We start from the raw sequence: 19,637 nt of genomic DNA, 5'->3' as shown, positions 1-19,637 counted from the left end.
CCCTTAAACATCCTACAATGCACCCGACAAACCCCATAGCAAAATTAATCAGCTGAAAATGCCATGGTTGAGAAACCCTTCTTCCCTAAAGGGAACCAGACTTGGATTTTTGGGGGACCTTCATGGCACTCCCAGTCTGGCAAAGAAAAAAACCTTCTTATAATGATTTTGGGAAGTAAAGTCATAGAGAAAGAGTGAGATTTGGAGGAAGATGAGAGATCTCCCTAGGAGCATTCTCTGTTCTGTAGATCAGGCAAGCTGCTCAGAAAGTGGTGTGCAGCTGTTTAGTTTGAATTTAAGTGGAACCCAGCCCCTGCTCAGTCGGGGAATCTCTCTTGCCCCTGAGGTTTTCCGCCCTGAGGTTCCTGTAACGGCCAACCTTCAGCAGGGTCTAGTGAGGAGACGACATGCAGGTATAGTGTGGTTGGTCCCTGGAAAAGCAGCAAGTCTTGTCATCATAACACTGAAGGGATTCCTGGTCTGTGGGTAGCTGCTCCTGCATGTAGAAGGGGGTCAAGGAGCCTACACAGTTTTATTCTGTTTGGTCACAAACTGGGAGGGGTGGTCTTTTGGGTAGAGTTCAGAGGAGCTGACTTTTCTTAAGATGATTTAACAAGAGCAAAGTATAAATCAAACCAGACATAAGACTTTTAAAAGGTTTAAATGAGTTCCATTTTTGCACTTTTCTCATTCTGTTTAAAAATCAGTTTCTTAGGGCCTGTCACTTATGTGCATGCAGCTTTTGACAAAACCTCATGATGCTGTAGTGTTAACCATTATTTTCTGTTTTTAAAGTAGGCTCTTGTCCCAGGTATATGCTGCTGTTGTTGAGGCTGTTTTGGCTGCCATTGCATGTTATGCTAAAACTTCCAGTCTAACAAAGGTAATTTAAATACCATGTTTCTCTTTCTGTAGTCATTATTTTAATGTAAAACATTCTATCCATCTGTTTATTCTTTGGACACCTTGTAGTACTTACTTTTGTGTGAGCTTGTGCCTCTTTGGCACCAGGCAAAAAGATGCCCTTAGAGCACTGAGCTTCTGCCGCCTGTGACACCATGCTGCTGTTGTCTTATGAATGACAACTAATCGGCGCTTCTTTGTAGATGTCTGGTTGTGTTAAAGAAAATCATTCCGTAGCGTGTTGTTTAATGGCTTAATAAACAAAAGACTTTTAAAAGCTAAAAAATAAAGAAAAATATAGATTATTCTACTGTGAATTTTAATAAAGTTAGGTAAGTTTGTTTTGAGCTGTATAGTTTGATTTCCTATAATTCAATATTTAAAAAAACAGCTAAAGACTAGAAAATCTGACTTGCCTTTCCTAGACAAGCACATGTGTTCTCGTTCTCTGACCATTATCTTCCTTGCTGTTTTGCGGTTAACCTGCCCTGCTGAGTTGGATTCCTATATCTGACCCAGTAAGGAGATGAGAAGAGTCGGCTTGATGCCTCCCAATGCCAATAGGACCTTTCCTGAAGGAAGCCATTTGACATTGGAAAGGTTGTGTATAATGTAGATCTCAGAGAGACTGTAGCTGTAGTACCAGCTCCTAGCCATCTCCCCTACTTACTGCACTCGTATCCCTGGTACTGATGTGGGGTTTCTCAGCCCTTTAGCTGCTACATGGCAGAAGGCTTGTGCATAGCAGTGGGGATGTTCTTCAATATTGTTTCTCACACCTTTGTTTTTAAACTGATCTTTTGTAACTCTAGCTATTTAGATATTCTTAGCATCCGGCTGAAACTCTAAGGGCAGTGGTCCCTCCCCCAGAGCCAGGGAAGAGGGGAGGAGAAAGCACTTTTCTAGACCTCACATTCCACTGCTGTTATCCCAGCTGGTCATACCTCTCTGGCAGATCTGGTTCCAGTACCACCTGCCTGAATGCAGTTTTGTCCTGTGAACCCAGCCTGAAGAAAGCACACACCTGTTTTCCTTAACACGATGCTTTCATTTTAATCTGTTCATGTCTACAAAGTGTCACACAGAGGGGAAGGGCATGATGTGTTCCTGGCCAAATGTTAGGAAGACCCTTCCTATCAGTGATGTGTGTACTTTTTCTTGCTGTGAGTGCTAATTGTCTCTGTCTTGTTATTGATTTTACAGGCCAAGGAGGTAGCAGAGCAGACCCTGGGATCTGGGTTAGATTCCTTTGAGTTGATTCAGTTTAAGGTAGCCCTGCGGTAAGCAATGGCTGATATTTTTTATAAGAAAATTTTTTGTTTGTTTCTTAAAAGACTCTTTTGTCCCTGTAATTGACATCTCATCTCCCCTTTGAGAAATATTTCAGTAAAATAATGGGATGTATGAAGGAGAGTCATTCATGGTCCAGCCTTTATTTGAGAAGCCAAGGAGCCAAAGATGGAGGAACTGTATGAGGAAGAGTCACATGCGTGTTCTGAGGCCAGAATGTGAGGCAGATTTACACCAGAGCCACAGGAGACCTGACAGGCCTGGGTTCCAAGGTTAAAACAGTGAATCTGGGGACCTGAATGGTGAGGTTTGCTATGGACAGGAGCCCCGGGCACAGGAAGATACTCACTGCTTAGAAGAGACTTGCTGTGGGTCTCATCTGTCTCCCAGATGGCGGAAACCCTGGGCCTGGCCATGTGTCCGGGTCTAGGTGGGCTGGGACTCTGGGTTCCTGGCAGTCTTCCCATCACATCTCCCAGTATGTCACAGGGGATCTCTGTGTGGTCTTCGCTAAATCAAACCAGACACATGACTTTTAAAAGGTTTAGATAGCCAAATCGTCATGAACCCAGTCCACTTAACCCACTGTCCCACACGAGAACCATTTTGTGCACTTTTATGCAAAGGATACAAAAAACACCAATACTGGGGAATTTATTTAAGAATACTTCTGGGGTAGGTCCTGTGGTACCTCTGCTCCACATCTTATAGCCCTGGGTAGTATGAAGGAACATTTGAAAGGTAGGTTAGTCAATTGATCTGACAAGAAGAATTCTACTGGTGTGGCTCCAGGAGTGGAAGAAAGAGCCAGAACTGTGTGGTGAAAGGCTTTAGAATTGCTTCAGCCCTCTGTCCCCCTGAGTCTTCTGGATCTTGTTGCTCTGGCTGTGAAAGAGGAGGGATGGAGGAAGCTTGTTCCCTTAAGGCCTTGTGCTGCTGTGCACTGTCTGTTTCTGGTAGACGAGTTTGAGAAAGTTCCTTCACTTGGCAGCTGTGTGACCTTGGGCAAGATAGGAAACTCTCTGCATCTGTTTCCTTAACTACCCACCTTATACAGTGATTGGACATAGAAATGGTAGCTGCTGTCACAGTGGGTTCTTCTCTGTTGTCATCAACAGGGCTGACATAGTCATTCCATTCCTCCCTTCCTCAGGCCTTTGCCTAGGCCACTCAGCCTCCCCAGGGCAGGCCCTCTCTCAGTCCCTGGGCCTCCTAGGCCTGGGTGTCCCCCCTCCCTGGAGGAAGGCACAAGGAGAAGACATTAGGCAATGGGAGGACAGTCTCACAGGGCCAGTCCTCCACCCAGAGTCCCACCCCTTTCCCTCCACAAAGGTCACTTCACTGAGGACCCTTGAACTGCATCAAATTAGCAGATTTCCTTCTCCCAAGTGGGGAAGGAAGGGGGAGCCATGAATCAGGTAGGAAGTTAGTGTGTGACTAGTACTTGTTAAGGCAGGAAATTAAAGTTACACAATTGAGAGTAAGCCAAAAGGATTTTCTGGTTATTTCTGGCTCAGAAGGCCTGACCCTGCCCGTGGCTCCACCGCATTTCATTGTGAAGAGCAGAGACATGGCCTCTGCGTGGGCTCAGAGCAGGGATGAAGGGTCTACTCCCAGACTGCAGTGGGTGGCGGTCCTGTCATGTTGTTCTCTCCTGTTCTCCAAGAGTCAAGATAGCCCTTAGGACTGGCACAGAGGCAGGACCATGACTGGAGCCAGACGCTGGCCCCATGCCTGCTGGTAGCATGGGACCTGGGAAGGGTATCTAAAATTTCTAAGGTAAATCTGCATAAAGCAAAGATGACACACACCTCGTTGGGTGGCCTTGAGTGTCCCTAGCAGGCATACTCTAGAAGCAAGTGTCTAGGGAGGTTACCAACCTAGTAGTCAGCAAGAGCAGACTGAGTTTTGTTTTATTTTGTTTTGTTTTTGGTCCACAGCTCCAAGATGGCTTTTCATATACACGCTGTGAATAATCAGGGAAGGTAAGTACATGATTGTGGTGCATCCTCATATGGGGCAAGTTTTAGGAACACAAAGAGAGGAGAGGCTACCTTGTAGCTGCTGACATGGAAGGTCTCACAGTTCCACACCTGCCAGTGCCCTTGCTCCAGAGTTGGGCTCGGGCTGGCTATGCTCAGCTGAGCCCTGTACCCTGAGTGTCTCCCGCTGAAAGGCTGAGGGGGGCAGGGGTCGGGGGAGAACATAATTCACTTTAGTGGCCCACATACTAATTCTACATACATGCGGCCCAGTGTTTTGAAAATCTCTGAGAGAAATCTGAATCTGTGAGTTGTTGCCAAGTTGAAAAATGAGAACGTTGTAAATTTCAGTACATTTAAAAACTCTTTGACGTATGTCTGTCTCATCTCTTTGCTCTTCTAGAATTGTGCCTCTGGACAGTGAAGATAGCTTATCCTTTGTGAAGACGGTAAGCAGAGCTGTTAGAGGTCAGCTGGCTGGAAATGGCCTTTAGAGGGACACGTATAAGGGGTGAGGTGGGAGTGGGTAGGGGTCTTGGGCAGCCCACCCCTTACCTGAAGAAACTGATCTGTTCTCAGGACTGTCCTAGCTGCAGTGGTGGTGATCCTGTGCTTTCTGAGGGTGCCCAGGCAGCTATGCGCCCACACTCCCATGCCCAGGCTTCCCCAGGGTCCAAAGTTAACTGAGGGGCTGGAGGCACCTCTTTCTGAGGTTGTGAAACCTTCCTGCAGGTAGCTGAGATTGCTCTGACCTCATGTGGAAATGTGAGCTGAGGGCAAGCCTGCCTTGAACAATATACCAAGTTTTCAGTAGCTCCCTTGTGTTCCAAGGCCTGTGTTCATGGCCTTAATGGGGACCTGGGAAAATTAATTACAGCCATATGCTGCGTAACGACACTTCGGTCAATGGTGGACTGCATATACGATGGTCCCATAAGGTTATAATACCGTGTTTTTACTGTACCTTTTCTATGTTTAGATATGTTTGGACACTTTAAATACTTACTGTTGTGTTATGGTTGCCTGCAGTATTCAGTACAGTAACATGCTGTACAGGTTTGTAGTCTAGGAGCAATAGGCCATACTATATAGCCTAGGTGTATAGTAGGATTACCGTCTAGGTTTGTGTAAGTACACTCTGATGTTTGCACAGCTGCGAAATCGCCTAAGGATGTCTTTCTTAGAACGTATCCCCATTGTTAAAACAATGCATGACTGTAATTAGTTAAACAACAATCAAAAGGGATCTGGGTCTCCTGTGAAGTACAGTCAGAGTAGAACTTTCCAGTCTATGTGCTGGGGCCACATTGATGGGCCAGGGGAATGGTTTGAAGATGCACTGAGATATTGGTCCCTGGGGTCAGGCATCTGGGGGAACCAGAATTTCAAGGCCAGTTGCTCTCAGCCATAAGCCAAGTCCTCCATTTACCTCAGCACATTCTGATGTAAAGAAGGTTGGCAAAGGGTGTATGAGAGGATCCTGGGTATCCAGCCAAGATTCTGGCTATAGTGTGTGGGCATAAGTTACCCCTTGAGTCTGTTCCGTTCCCACTGTCTAATTTTAATTCCAGTGAGCTTAAGACATTGGGAAATGACTTATGATATTTAGGCAATACTTTATCTTCTTACTAGACTTGAAATCGCTGACTTCTCTCCTTGGACTCTTGTGCAGTGCTATGGAAGATGCTTTGCATCATAATAGGTGAATAGGAGTCCAGTAGAGTCATACTCTTTTATTAAGTATGCATAGCTGATGAAAATAGGAAATAAGAGGCAGGAAGTCGATACTTTCTGTCTAAATCCTGTCCTCCCATCCAGTTCTGCCTCTTCCTCCTTCCCTATTGATTTCTCCCTACAAGTACTATATTCCTATATTACTTGCAGTTTGTACTTGCATTTATGTGCTACACAGATTAGGGAGTAATTCTATACTAATGTGTCATACGACGACTTCTGTGTGAGAATGCTCTCGTCTCTGCAGCTACATATGAACACAGTCGCCATGTTATATTTTTTTCTCTCCCTGTGCCATATGGTGGCAAGTACGTAGCAAGTGTCCAACAAATGCTATATATATTGTTTTCAATGTCTTTTCTCCCCTTCCTCAATACCAGAGGCCAAATATAAAAGTGAAGGATCAGGAACCCACAGGATTTGTCTACTTGATTGATCTGGGAACCAAAGAAGTTGGATTCTCATTGTCACTTCACAGGGACCCTGTAGCCCACCCAGGAGGGTTCTTTGTCTTCAGATGCTTGAAATCCTTTGGGACAAATTTAGATAAATCTTCCAGTCGTCAAATCTAATTGGAAAATTAACTGAAATATAAAAGCCTACTTGTCACTTTTGTGTATCCTATTATCATAACAACATGGAAAATCAAAGACTTTAGCTTTAACTGTGTTTTTTTTTTTTTTCTTTTCAACCCTTCTGCCCTGCCCTCTTTATTTTTTTATTTGAGAATCCAGAAACTCTTTCAAGAGCCTCAGGTCTTTTGTCTTTGTCTTGTGTAGTGGGACAGTAGTCCCAGACTAGGACAACAAGGAGTTCTGCACCCCACCACTCAGTGGTACTCAGGCCAGGAGGGCACGGACCTGAGAGAGCTCCTCGTGCTACTTGTCCCATGTCCCTCGTCATATCTTCCTGGCTGTCCAGACTCTGGCTCTGGCGCATACCATTTTCTTTTCTGTGTGTGTGTGTGTGTGTGTGTGTGTGAAAGAGTGCATGAAAGAGAGAATGGGAGAGAGATAGACAAGATCTCGCTCTGTTGCCCAGGCAGTAATCACAGCTCACTGCAATCTCCATCTTCCAGGCTTAAGCAATCCTCCTGGCTCAGCCTCCCAAGTAGCTGGAACTGCAGGCATGCACCACCACACCCAACTAATTTTTTAAAAATTTTTTTGTAGAGATGGGGTCTCACATGTTGCCTGGGCTGGTCTCAAACTCCTGGCCTCAAGCAGTCCTTTTGCCCAGGCCTTCCAAAGTGCTGGAATTACATGCGTGAGCCACTGCATCTGGCCTGGCTCATACCATTTTCTGTGTTTTTTCTTCTGGATTCTCTTCAGAATTGTTCCATTTTTACTGATTTTTAACTGATAAATGAGGGCTTTCTTACAAGCCATTCAGGAGCTTTCTCTGAGTTGCTCTAATTTTGTTTCCACGATACTAAAGCCTCTATTTTTATTTGTCTTGGCCATAAACGCTTGAATAGCTTTCTTTTAATGTTCTTGATACTTTAAAGGAACACTTGCAGGTATTGACATGTACCCCAAAATATCCATGAAGACATATATGAAGAGTGAATGACCACCTTTTCAGGTTCATTCAGAACTCGGGCCCAGGCCGGGCGCGGTGGCTCACGCCTGTAATCCTAGCACTCTGGGAGGCCGAGGTGGGCGGATCGTTTGAGCTCAGGAGTTCGAGACCAGCCTGAGCAAGAGCGAGACCCCATCTCTACTAAAAATAGAAAGAAATTATATGGACAGCTAAAAATATATATAGAAAAAATTAGCCGGGCATGGTGGTGTATGCCTGTAGTCCCAGCTACTCGGGAGGCTGAGACAGGAGGATCGCTCGAGCTCAGGAGTTTGAGGTTGCTGTGAGCTAGGCTGATGCCACGGCACTCACTCTAGCCTGGGCAACAGAGTGAGACTCTGTCTCAAAAAAAAAAAAAAAAAAGAACTCGGGCCCAAACCACAGAAGGAGTTGGTGCGAGTGTGGCAAGGTGGGGCTATGAAGAGTATGCAAGTGTACAGGAGCCTGGAGGATGTACCTCCAACTCTCGTAAGCTGGGGACCAGTCACAGTTAAAAGTGAAGGCTGATTACAGTCTGAGCTGTTTGTTCAGGAATTTAAAAAATAAAAATGAGAGCTATTGTGTTGCCTCTTAAAAAGGGTGAGCAATTTGAGGGAATTTGTAGAAACATAAAGATACTCTCCTTGTAGCCCAAATGTGTCTCTGACCAAAGAGCAATTGCAAGGAAGCCTGGGTGATCGTAAAGTCATCTCCCAGTTCAGAGATGTATTTAGGTTAACTCCAATTTTCCTTAGAAATTCCCTAGTACTCTTGGCTTGTGCCTTAAAGCAGTATTTTGTGGTCTCTTTCTTATGGATCTCTCCCTGGAGGCTTTGGGCTGGCAACTGGTCTAACTCTGGTTTCTCATTTGATATAGGCTTGTATGACCATCTATGACATTCCTGACTTGCTGGGAGGAAAGGGGTGCTTAGGATCTGTGGTCTTCTCAGAATCATTTCTGACATCTCAGATCTTAGTTAAAGAAAAGGGTAAGTGAATGTGATCTTTGGAAGGAAAACCTTGAACCTTTTTCTTTTTTGGCAAAATAAACCATAAACTAAGGTAAAAGACCATCAATAAACTGGTGAAAATATTAGAACACTTATGATAAACAAAGGCTATATATCCTGATTTATGAAGAGCTCTTACAAATTAATGAGAAAAATATAAGCTGCCCTATGATAAAATGGGCAAAAAATATGGACAGGCCATTCACAGATGGGGAACAGAAGAGAGGGTATATATAAAAAAAGATATGCAGCCCCACCAGTAATCAAGAAGAAGCTATTTAAAACAATAATTATTAATAAATAACATTTTTTACCCATTATGTTAGCAAAATACTTTAAAGAATGATAATATCCAGTGCTGGTAGTATGAGCCCGATAATATTCTGTTTGATTTTTAACATGTATTCCTGTACTACCTTGATAAAAATTAAAAGGTAAAAAAGACTGATTCCTAGGACTCTTCGTTTAAATGTGTATTTCTGTTTGTTCTAAAAAATGCTAAAGTTAATCACATGGAAAAACTTTTTTCCATCCCCTCATTAGTCTCCCTTTCCCCAGATGAGGAGATTTTCATTTTCTGTAGGCATTAGACTCTCTATACTAAGAGAAGCCCTTGCTCCTGAGAAGGGGAAGCGCATTTACTGTCTTGGGCCCACAAGGTGGGCTGAGGTGATGGGGAGTAACTGGCGTGTCTGTGGTCTTCCTACAGATGGCACTGTTACCACAGAAACCAGCTCCATAGTCCTGACGGCTGCTGTACCCAGATTCTGTTCCTGGCTGGTTAGTGTCATTCATCACATGGAAGTGACCTAAACATGGAGAAATTGGGGAGAACGTTTGAGGACGAGCTTCTTCATTGGGTCCCTAGTGGGATGTCCGATCCTGCATTAGCTGTTATTTAGGAATTAAAGTTTTTGTCTCAGCCCTTTCTCTTTATACAAACAAATCTCGTTTCTTTAACTCTCTCATAATCTTGGAATAGTTTCAAAAGAAAGGAGCTAAGTTATCTGGATACTTGTTAAGTTGTGAAAGGAAGAAATTAACACTTATTTTACAGATAAGGAGACTGAAGTTTAGAAGTTGAACAGCCTATCCAAGGTCACAGATAGTGGGAAGTGGATCCTGTGGGTTCCTCCCCTGGCCAGAATGGTGGCTGTGGAGTTTTTGCAGCAACACGTCTCAACATGTAGAAAAGTCCCGCCTTCCTCTGTGGGACTTAGTCTGAAACTCTGGTGCCTTGAAACATAGAAAGTATGCCAGCAGTGAGTCTGGTGATGGTTTAAATGCCTATCAATACTTCAGAATGTTTATATTCTGTTCCTACAGTTCTGACATGGATATGGAAGAACAAGTCGTCTCCTAATGTGCACGTGTTTAAATGAGAACATACTCTGAAAATATTTAGATATGTTCTCTTTCCTTCATCCCTAAAAACAATTGTTTTTCTCTGAAGTAAATTGCAAGTGGAGACCAGCACATCATCTTCCCAAGTCATAGGGTCATTAGCTGGTCCTGGGGTCCCAGTGAGAGCCCACCATGGCCCTGGGCTCCGAGCCCTGATCACCGGCAGCCAGCTTTGTAGCCATGTCAAGGCCTGAGAGAGCACTTGGGCCTGGGCGTGGTGGAAGGACTGCCGAGTCCATCTCCTGGGAATATTTGAACACAATGGGGAGATTCAGCAGGGTTGGCCCTTGCAGTAGTCAACTGAAAATCTGCCTTCCTTTTGGACACAGGTAGAAGATAATGAAGTAAAGTCGTCTGAGAAAACCCAGCAAGCAGTGAGGGTAAGCAGCCTTCTTATTCTCAGTGTTAATGTCATATCACAATAAAATGTAAATAATTTATAGAGATAATTTATAGTTCATCTTACTGCTAATCTAAAGGATCTGTACTCCTTTGTTTTCAATTCCTATTTACATTCTTTCCCTTCCCAGAAGAGCGTTAGAAATAACTATTTATGGAGGATACAGTTAGAGAGATTCTTTCTCCCTTTAAGGCCTTTTGGTGTTTTTTTCTTTTTTAAATCTCCCCATACTATTAAAAGCAGATCCCAAATTGGCCGACTCACGTAGAACTAGGAGGTCAGGGCTTCAGGGTGAGGAGAAGCTGCCTCCATTTTCACAGAAGAAATAAATCCACTGAAACATGAACAAGCATTGCGGGCTTTGGCGCCTAGACTCAGAGAGGACTTTAACATTCTTTTTCTCAGCACAAATGAAGGATGCCAGTAATATGCCAAAGAGCCAGGCAGCACCAAAGGCCATGGAATAAGTTGGGCATATCTGAGTCTGACTCGGCTTTTGTAGACAGACAAAATGAGACAAGATTTTTGGTTCTATGAGTATTTATGCTATAAATCACCTGCTCTTTTTTTGTTTTTGTTTTTGTCATTGTTGTTTTTAAAGGGGGATGAGTGTTTCCTGGGCACTTTTCTAACAGGAGGAGAAGGAGCATATCTTTATTCCGGCAACTTACAGTCCTGGCCTGAGGAAGGTAAGGAGCTATGACTTCTCTGTTCTTGGCCATGTCTGGGTCCCTTGTTTGCAGATGTCAGTATGGGTGTTGTGATTAGTAATACATCTTATATTTGAAAAGACTTGTTGGTGTACAAGTGTTTACTTACAGCTTTTCTCCTTGGATCCACCCACTTTGTAGATGAGAAAACTTGTGCTAGGAAGGGCTGATCCCAGAACTATATGTGGTCCTCTTGTTGCTGCCTGAGGTTAGCTCTCAGAATGGGCTAGAGCAGCAACACCTCCAGAAATAGAATCTGTGGACCTAAACAAAATCTGAATTAGTTTTCTCTTGCTGTGGAACAGATTTCCACAAATTTATAACTTAAAACAATGCCCACTTACAGTTCAGGGAGGCTCAGTTGGATTTAGATCTTACAAGGCCAGAGTTAAAGCATCAGCCAAACGAGGCTCTTACCTAGAAGCTCTGGGGAGGAATCTTCTCCCAGGCTCATCCAAGTTGTTGGTCTACAAGTTCCTTCTGCTTATAGGACTGATTTTGTTTCTGGGTGTCAGCCAGGAACTACTCTTAGCTCTTGCTCCCAAAGGTCCTTCCCCTGTGACCCCCTCCATCTCAGCTATGAAGAACATCCCTTGTATTGAATCTCTCTCATGCTTTGAATCTCTGAATTCCTCTTCTGCTACCAGCATCTTAAGTTTTTGCCTACCATAGTCTACTCTCTGGCCCCCATGATTCATGTCCCTCCCTTATACAAACTGTGGTCACCCCCTCCCAAGGGTCTCATCCCATTATGGCAACAGTTCAAAGCCCTGAATCTTACGAACTCAAGTATCCAAAATCTCATTATCAAGATCATCTAAATCCCATGTATATGAGGAGGCTCTGGAGTATAAACTGTCAAGTACAACTCCTGAACACAGTTCCTCTCTGTGTCTGTGAACCTGTGAAAATAAAGAGACAAGTCATCTGCCCCAGCCCTCCCAACACACAAGGCGGGACTGGCACAGACTTCAGATTCACAAAGGGAAAAACAGGAGGTAAAAAGGAGTCACCAGCCCAAGGCAGCTTTAAAACCCAGCTGGGCAAACTCCAGTTCCTTGATTAAGTTTCAAGGGCTGGGAATAATTCTGCTGGCTCTCAGCTCTGCCCCCTGGGCTCTTGGTTCCACCCTCTGAGCTGTTCCTTTTCTCTGGGCTCATGGCTCTGCCCTCTGGGCTTGTGGCTATACCTCTGTCATCCTTCCTTCCTCAGTGAAAGGTAGTACCCTGTTTGTAGCTGAGTAGTTTTATCAGCCTGCCTCTTCCCAGGAGGATTTTGAGGGTCCAGCAGTCTGTTTTACTTTGTATACTCTGTCCCTTTCAGTCCAAGCTGGCAGTCTTTCTGCTGATATAAAATTTTCAAGACTCTCTTTGGTCTTGCATGAATTTCACAGGGGTTCACTCCATGTTCCTTTTTGGCTTCCTCAAAAATTTTTTGAGTCCTATTCTTTTCCTGCTGAATATAGCCTTTTTGTGGGGAGGAGTTCTGACTTACTCACAAATTCCTCAACCTCTACTAAGCAAATCCCCTTTCTGGATGATTTGTTCTTCTTGTTGAAAATATTCTGTCCGGTGGCAAATTCCTCTCCCTGTTCTCAGATCACTGATTCAGCTTCTGCTCCTTCATTCACATAGAAGACAAAGCACAAGGAGTTCTGGTTTTTGATCCACATAATGCTGGGTGGTAATGGCATTTGTTATTATGTTTGTGCTATGGGCCCTGCATTTCTGCCTCTCCCGATCCTGGTGCAGAAGACCCAGGAGTTAGGAACATTTGCTGAAGGCATGGAGTGTGTGGCAAGGCTACCAGCAAGATTGCATAGTGTTTTGAAAGCAGGTTGTAGGCATAACACAGAGGTGGTTTGTGCTCTGTCATCCTCGAGCCAATTATAATATTTAGCAAGGATACTTGCCAAAATTAGTGCACCTTCTTAGGAAAGGGCCTTGTTAGAAAAATAGTCTTGCATTGTATTGAGTGATCCAACAAGATTCAGTGTATCCTGAGGTCTCTGTGCAAGAATGAAGGGCACAGCCAGGGATTTCTGGGACCTTTTTAGTCACATTCTTTCAAGAACTTTCAAACTGTCTTAGTTCCCAAGGGAAATCTAGTTAGAATTAGGAGGTGGTTTTCTGAGGCAGGAAAATTCGATAGAAACAGAGAAATTTTTTATTGTAATTTTTTTCACATCAGACAGGTAATGTGCCAACGTGGTAACAAGGTTTAAGGGAGGCACATCTCACACATGATGTGAAAACCCAGTCGTCATGCTTATGAACTACAAAAGGATCAGAAGCAGAGAATTTAAACAGGAGTCTTCCCTGGCTGTATGATAAGTGTTTTACTACTTTGGGGTTCAGGTCAATAACTGATCTAGGTTTTGTGCGGCTTGAAGTTTATACGATTTGGGGGTTCTTTTAAAGGAAATTAATATAAAATGGTTAGGGTTCTTCCAAAGGCCTTGGAAAGGGCATGGACAGGTGAGAGATCCTGAAGTTCAAGTGTTATTAGTGTCTTGATAAGTCTGCCTTTAGTTGAGACTGTGATGTGCTTGAAATTTATCTGTTCCCATCCCCTGATGGTTCTTACCTTGAGCCTCCCTGCATGCATTATCTCGATTGATCTTTGTATCCTGAGCCCTATAGAAGGTAAAAACTTGCCTGAGGTTGTCGTGCAAGTTAATGGCAGAATCTGGAGGGTAGTCGAGGTCAGGAGGATAGTACAGGTCTTCTGATTTGCACCCGCCAATTACTTATGAATGAGAAGAATAGTACTTCCTTTACCTTGATATGTTTCCAGCTCTCGAACCTTTTCCCTTCCCCAGTCAGTGGCTTCTGCTGTCACAAGACTTCTTGCTATTCATTTTCTCATTCATTCATGTCCTTCATGTGCCCTTCTCTTCCCTGCCCTGCCGACCTTGGCCAGGCAGGCTGCCCAGTACCTAATAATCCTCGGGAACTTGCTTTAGAGTTTTACTGCGTATGCCTATAACCCTCAACAATGTCTTGTTTTGAACTTAATACAAATAGAATCATACTGTGTGTGTTCTCCTGGGACTTGCTCAATATTATGTTCCTAGGATTCATACAAATTATTTTGTATAGCCGTATAGCTTATTCATTTTCATGGCTCCATAGTATTCCTTTGTATGAAAATGTGCTATTTATTATTTTGTTTCTTGATGGACACGCAGGTCGTTTGTAACTTTTTGCTGTTGGCAGACAGTACTGTTACAAGCATTCTTGTGCATGTTTCTTGGTTCACGTGGGCAAAAGTTTTTCGGGTTGGAATGGGGAGGAGTAGAATTTGGGGATTTTAGAATGAGCCCACACACAGCTTTTGTCAATGAGGCCAGATTATTTTCCAAAGTGATTGTACCAAATTATACTTCCACCAGCAGCATACAAGTATTTCAGTTTTTCCAAGTTCTGGCCAAGACTTGCTGTTTTGTCAATGTTTTCCCGTCTGGTGAGTGTGCAATGCTGTATTATTAGGATTTTAATTTACATTTCTCTGATGATTACTGAAAGTTGACCATCTTTTTATTTATTGGCCTAGCTATTGTATTTCCCTTCTGTTAAATGCTTGTTTTTGTCTTTTGCTTGTATTTCTTTTAGATTGTCTTTTTCTTGGTTATTTGAAGGAATTCTTTATAGATCTGACACACTAATCCTTTGTCAGTTTTGTCTATTGCAAATATTTTCTCTCACTTTGATGGCTTGTCTTTTCATTTTATTTATGATGTTTTTAATGAATAAAATTTCTTAATTTTAATATAGTCAAAATAATTAATCTTTTCCTATGTGGTTTGTATATTTTAGACCTGTTTAAGAAATAATTCATCATGAGGTCTCCTATGTTGACTTCTAAAAATACAGTTTTTCCAAGAATCCACCTAGATTGATCTTTGAAAGTGGTATGAGATAGGAATCTAATATCATTTATTTATTTTTTAAGAAATAGAGTCTCACTCTGTCGCCGGGGCTTGAGACAGTGGCGTGATCATAGAGCATTGCAACCTCAAACTCCTGGGCTCAAGTGATCCTCCTGGCTCAGCCTTCCAAGTAACTAGGACTACAGATGTACACCAGCACGCTCTGCAAATTTTTTAAAAATTTTTTTGTAGAGATAGGATCTTGCTATGCTGCCCAAGCTGGTCTCTAACTGCTGGCCTCAGGCGATCCTCTTGCCTCAGCCTCCCAAATAATTTCATTTTTTAAAATGTAGATAACCACCTGTCCCAGAAACAGTCACTGAAAAATCATTCTTTTCCCACTAATCTGCAGTGCCAGCTCTGTTATGAATTAAGTCCCTTTATGTGTGTAGCTATTATTCTGTTCTGTGTCCAGCTATTATTCTGTTCTGTTCCATTATTCAATTTGTCCCTGAGAAAATACCACAGTCTTACTTTAGATTTATAGTATATTTATATATGGTATCTTAGACTGCTTGGGCTGCCATAACAAAATACTGTAGACTGAGTGACTTAAATAAAAGAAATTTATTTCTCACAGTTCTGGAGGCTAGGAAGTTCAGCATCGTGGTGCTGGCAAGGTAGGTTTCATTCTGAGGCCTCTTGTCTTGGCTTGTTGTAGGTGGCTGCCATCTCACTGTGTGTCCACATGTGTGTGTGTGGGGCGGGGGAAGATCTGTGGTATCTCTTCTTATAAGGGCACAAAATCCCATCAGACTATGCCTCATCTTCATGATCTCATCTAACTCTAATTTCCTTGCAAAAGCCCCATCTCCAAATACCATCACTTTGGGGGTTAAGGCTTCAACATATGAATTCTGGAAGGGACACAAACATTCAGTCTATAACATATGGTAAAGCAAGTTCCCCAACCTGGTTTTTCTTCTTCAGGAGTACCTTAGCTATTTTTGGCACTTTGCTCAAAATCTTGTTGGGATTTTTTTTTTTTTTTCACTAAAATTGTTTTGAATTTAAAGATCAGTTTGAATAAAATTGACATTTTACCATGTCAATTAAGTAAACCTGAGTTTTCTAGTCCATGAATGTGATATCTATTTATGCCATTTTTAATGTCTTTCAATATAGTGTTATAATTTTCAGCTTATTTTATATCTTTTTTGCTGTTATAAATTATATCTTTTACAATTATTTTTTTGCTGATTTATCTAGGATTATAATAGGTTGTAGTGGAATTGCTGGTTATAGGATTAGCTACATTGGATATTCGTATATTGACTTTGTGTCCCTCAACTTTACCATATTCTCTATTAATTCTAATAATCTAGATTCTTTGTAGCCTTATTTATAAGCACTCATATGATCTGTGAATTATGATAGCTTTATTTCTTCCTTTCCAGTTCTTAATTATATTTCCTTTTCTTTTTTTTTTTTAATTTAATTTTTTTTTAAGACTAGTCAAGTGCAGTAGTGAGAAGGGGGAAAGATTAGACCAAGGAGTTCAATCTGTAACTGACTGTGAACAATCAATTGAGATAACTCATTACCTTCGGACTGGCCTCTTTATATTTCTTTATCTTCCTTTCACTAGCCCAGAACACCAGGACACCATAAGATAGAAGTAGTGATAATAGGCACTCTTGTGTTATTCCTATCTAACAGAGAATGCTTTAGTGCTTCCTGTGTATTCTGATATTAGTTGTAGATTTTTTTTGTAGATACTTTTATCAGAGTAAGGAAGTTCCCTTTCATTACAAGTTTGGTAAAAGTTTTTATCTTGACTATTTCTTGATTTTTATCAAATGCTTTTTTTCCTATACTTACAAACTTCTTCCTTTAATCTGTTAACATAGTAAACATTATTTGATGTTTGTGTTAAGTCAGTTCTGCATTCATGGGCAGGATTAACTGAATCATTTTTTTTTAAATATACTGCTAGACTGAGTTTGCTATGATTAGGATTATTATAAATGAGATTAGCTTTAATTTTCCATTTTTGTATTGTAATTTCCAGTTTGGGATTCATAAGCCAAGGAATGCTTTTTTACCCCTTTATTATAGAATTTTATCTATCTATCTATCTATCTATTTATTTATGAATGCCAGAGTCTTGCCCTGTCACCCTGGCTAGAGTGCAGTGGGGCCATCATAGCTCACTGCAACCTCAAACTCCTGGGCTCCAGTGATCCTCCTGCCTCAGCCTCCTGAGTAGCTGGGACTACAGGTATATGCCACTATGCCCAGCTAATTTTTTCTATTTTTAGTAGAGATAGGGATTTCGCTCTTGCTCACACTGGTCTCAAACTCTTGACTTCAAGTGATCCTGCCACCTTGGCCTCCTGGAGTGCTAAGTTTATAGGCGTGAGCCACTGCGCCTGGCTGAAATATTATTCATAAGATTTGAATTATTTATTCCTTGATTCTTTGGTTGTATTTGCTTATAAAACATTGAAGGGGGCAGGGCGCAGTGGCTCACGCCTGCAATCCTAGCACTCTGGGAGGCCAAGGCGGGAGGATCATTTGAGCTCAGAAGTTCGAGACCAGCCTGAACAAGAGCGAGACCCCGTCTCTACTAAAAAAAAAGAAAAAAAAAAAGGAAGAAATTAGATGGACAACTAAAACCATATATAGAAAAAATTAGCTGGACATGGTGGCACATGCCTGTAGTCCCAGCTACTCGGGAGGCTGAGGCAGAAGGATCGCTTGAGCCCAGGAGTTTGAGGTTGCTGTGAGCTAGGCTGACGCCATGGCACTCTAGCCCTGGCACAGAGTGAGACTCTGTCTCAAAACAAAAAACATTGAAGGGGCTGGGTGCAGTGGCTCACACCTGTAATCTCAGCACTTTGGGAGGCCACGGTGACAGGATCACTTAAGGCCAGGAGTTGGAGACAAGCCTGGGCAACATAGTAAGACCTCGTCCCTACAGAAAAATTTAAAAATTAGCCAGGACTACAGCATGCTTGTAGTCCTACATAGTAGGAAGGCTGAGGCAGGAGGATCACTTGAGCCTGGGAATTCAAGGTTGCAGTGAGCTGTGATCGTGCTGCTACACTTCAGCCTGGGGAACAGAGTGAGACCAAGTCTCTAAAAAAAAAAAAAAAAACAAACACTGAAGGGAATCATGGTTTACTTTTTAAGGAAGATTTTTAACTACTGATTTAATTTCTTTAGTGGTTATGGGATTATTCAGGTTTTCAATTTCTATTTGAGTGAGTCTTGGAAACTTAAGAATTTTCTAGGAATTTTTTCGTTTTATCTAAGTTTTTATAATTTTTGATATAAAGAAAAAAATGTTTTAAATTTCTATCCACTCCACTGTCTTCTCACTTGTATTGTTTTTGGGCAGAAATCTACTGCCATCTTTGTCTTTGTTCTTTTCTGTGTAAGGTATCTTTTTTTCCATCTGGCCGCTTCTTTCCTTTTACCACTGATTTTAAGCAATTTGATTTTTTTTTTTTTTTTTTTTTTTAGCAATTTAATTTTGGTGTGACTTGATGTGGGTTTTCTTCATGTTGCTTGTGCTTGGGATTTGTTTAGCTTCTTCGATCAATGGATTTATAGTTTTCCTCAAATTTTGAAATTTTTTAGCCATTATTTCTTTAAATAATTTTTCCTTCAGGGACTCCAGTTACATGTATAATTGGGCTACTTGAAGTTGTCCCACAGCTCTCTGATGTTCTATACCATTGTTTTGCTCTGTGTGTTTTATTTTGCATAGTTTCTGTTTCTGTATATGCTGATTTGCTATTTCTTCTGTATTGTCTAATGCCATTAATCTCATCCTGTGTATTTTCTTCTCAGATATTGTACTTTTCGTTTGTAGCCATTCAGTTGGATCTTTTTTTATATCTTTCATGTCTCAAGCTAATATGGTTCAGTCTTTCTTCCAGCTTCTTAAATGTATAGATACAATTATAATTGTTTTTAATATCTTTTTTTCAAATCCTATCATCTCAGTCTTGCTTTTAAGCATTATAGGCTGGAGGCAGAGCAGTCTTTAATGTAGGGCTAATTTTGCCCAACTAGTGAGGCAAAATCCTTTTGAGTATTCTACACCAGGGGTCCCCAACCTATGGTGAATTGTATAATTATTTCATTATATATTACAATGTAATAATAGAAATAAAGTGCACATTAAATGTAATGCACTTGAGTCACTCTGAAACCATCCCCTCCCTTCCTGGTCCATGGAAAAATTGTCTTCCTTGAAAATGGTCCCTGGTGCCAGAAAGATTGGGGCCTGCTCCTCCATGCAGTGTCTCTGTGAAGTATGAGGTGTTCCACTGTGGCTAGTGAGCATGGGTAGAATTTCCAGTGTGAGGTACGTCTTGATGTTCATTGTTTTACATAGGAATATCCAGTTTCTGTAGTACCATTTGTTGAAAAGTCTCTCCTTTCTCCTTTGAATTGTTTTTGCACCTTTGTTAAATCAGTTGACCATACATGTTTGGGTTCTATTATTTCCTTCAGGCCTCAGTGAATGATTGAACTCAGGCAGCTCCTTCATTCTCCCTGTAGTGATTTACAGATTCCAGAGTGTTTGTACTTTGGGCAGAGGTTGTTCAGCAGTGAGGAGGAGGATACTGATTCTGTTGAAACCTAGAACACATCGGTTCCCAGTAGACACATTGTGAGAACCCTCATGACCAGGCTGACTTTCACCTTCATGTATTGGGAAGGCCCAGGCAGTGGTAGTCTGCTGTCTGCTGCCTTCAT

General features: G+C 42.0%; 1 protein-coding gene and 1 non-coding gene across 2 annotated transcripts in view; one reads left to right on the top strand and one right to left on the bottom strand.

Annotated features, from left to right (window-relative positions):
• Window positions 1–19,637, top strand: part of DNAAF9 (dynein axonemal assembly factor 9) — a 119,088-nt gene that overhangs the window by 51,824 nt on the left and 47,627 nt on the right. Inside the window, exons 13-20 of the mRNA XM_069496607.1 lie at window positions 796–883; window positions 2,107–2,183; window positions 4,134–4,178; window positions 4,579–4,624; window positions 8,347–8,458; window positions 9,189–9,259; window positions 10,213–10,263; window positions 10,885–10,972. Of these exons, the coding sequence (XP_069352708.1) occupies window positions 796–883; window positions 2,107–2,183; window positions 4,134–4,178; window positions 4,579–4,624; window positions 8,347–8,458; window positions 9,189–9,259; window positions 10,213–10,263; window positions 10,885–10,972 (578 nt within the window). The remainder of the gene's footprint in view (window positions 1–795; window positions 884–2,106; window positions 2,184–4,133; window positions 4,179–4,578; window positions 4,625–8,346; window positions 8,459–9,188; window positions 9,260–10,212; window positions 10,264–10,884; window positions 10,973–19,637) is intronic.
• LOC138401330 (small nucleolar RNA U13) lies at window positions 13,178–13,280 on the bottom strand. The gene has a single exon (XR_011236486.1). It is a non-coding gene; the product is annotated as a small nucleolar RNA U13 (small nucleolar RNA).

The sequence above is a fragment of the Eulemur rufifrons genome, chromosome 20, assembly GCF_041146395.1.
Source record: "Eulemur rufifrons isolate Redbay chromosome 20, OSU_ERuf_1, whole genome shotgun sequence".
In the NCBI taxonomy this organism is placed as follows: Eukaryota; Metazoa; Chordata; class Mammalia; order Primates; family Lemuridae; genus Eulemur; species Eulemur rufifrons.
The sequence above is the reverse complement of the archived record's forward strand: the minus strand, read 5'-3'. Positions and strand labels throughout refer to the sequence as shown.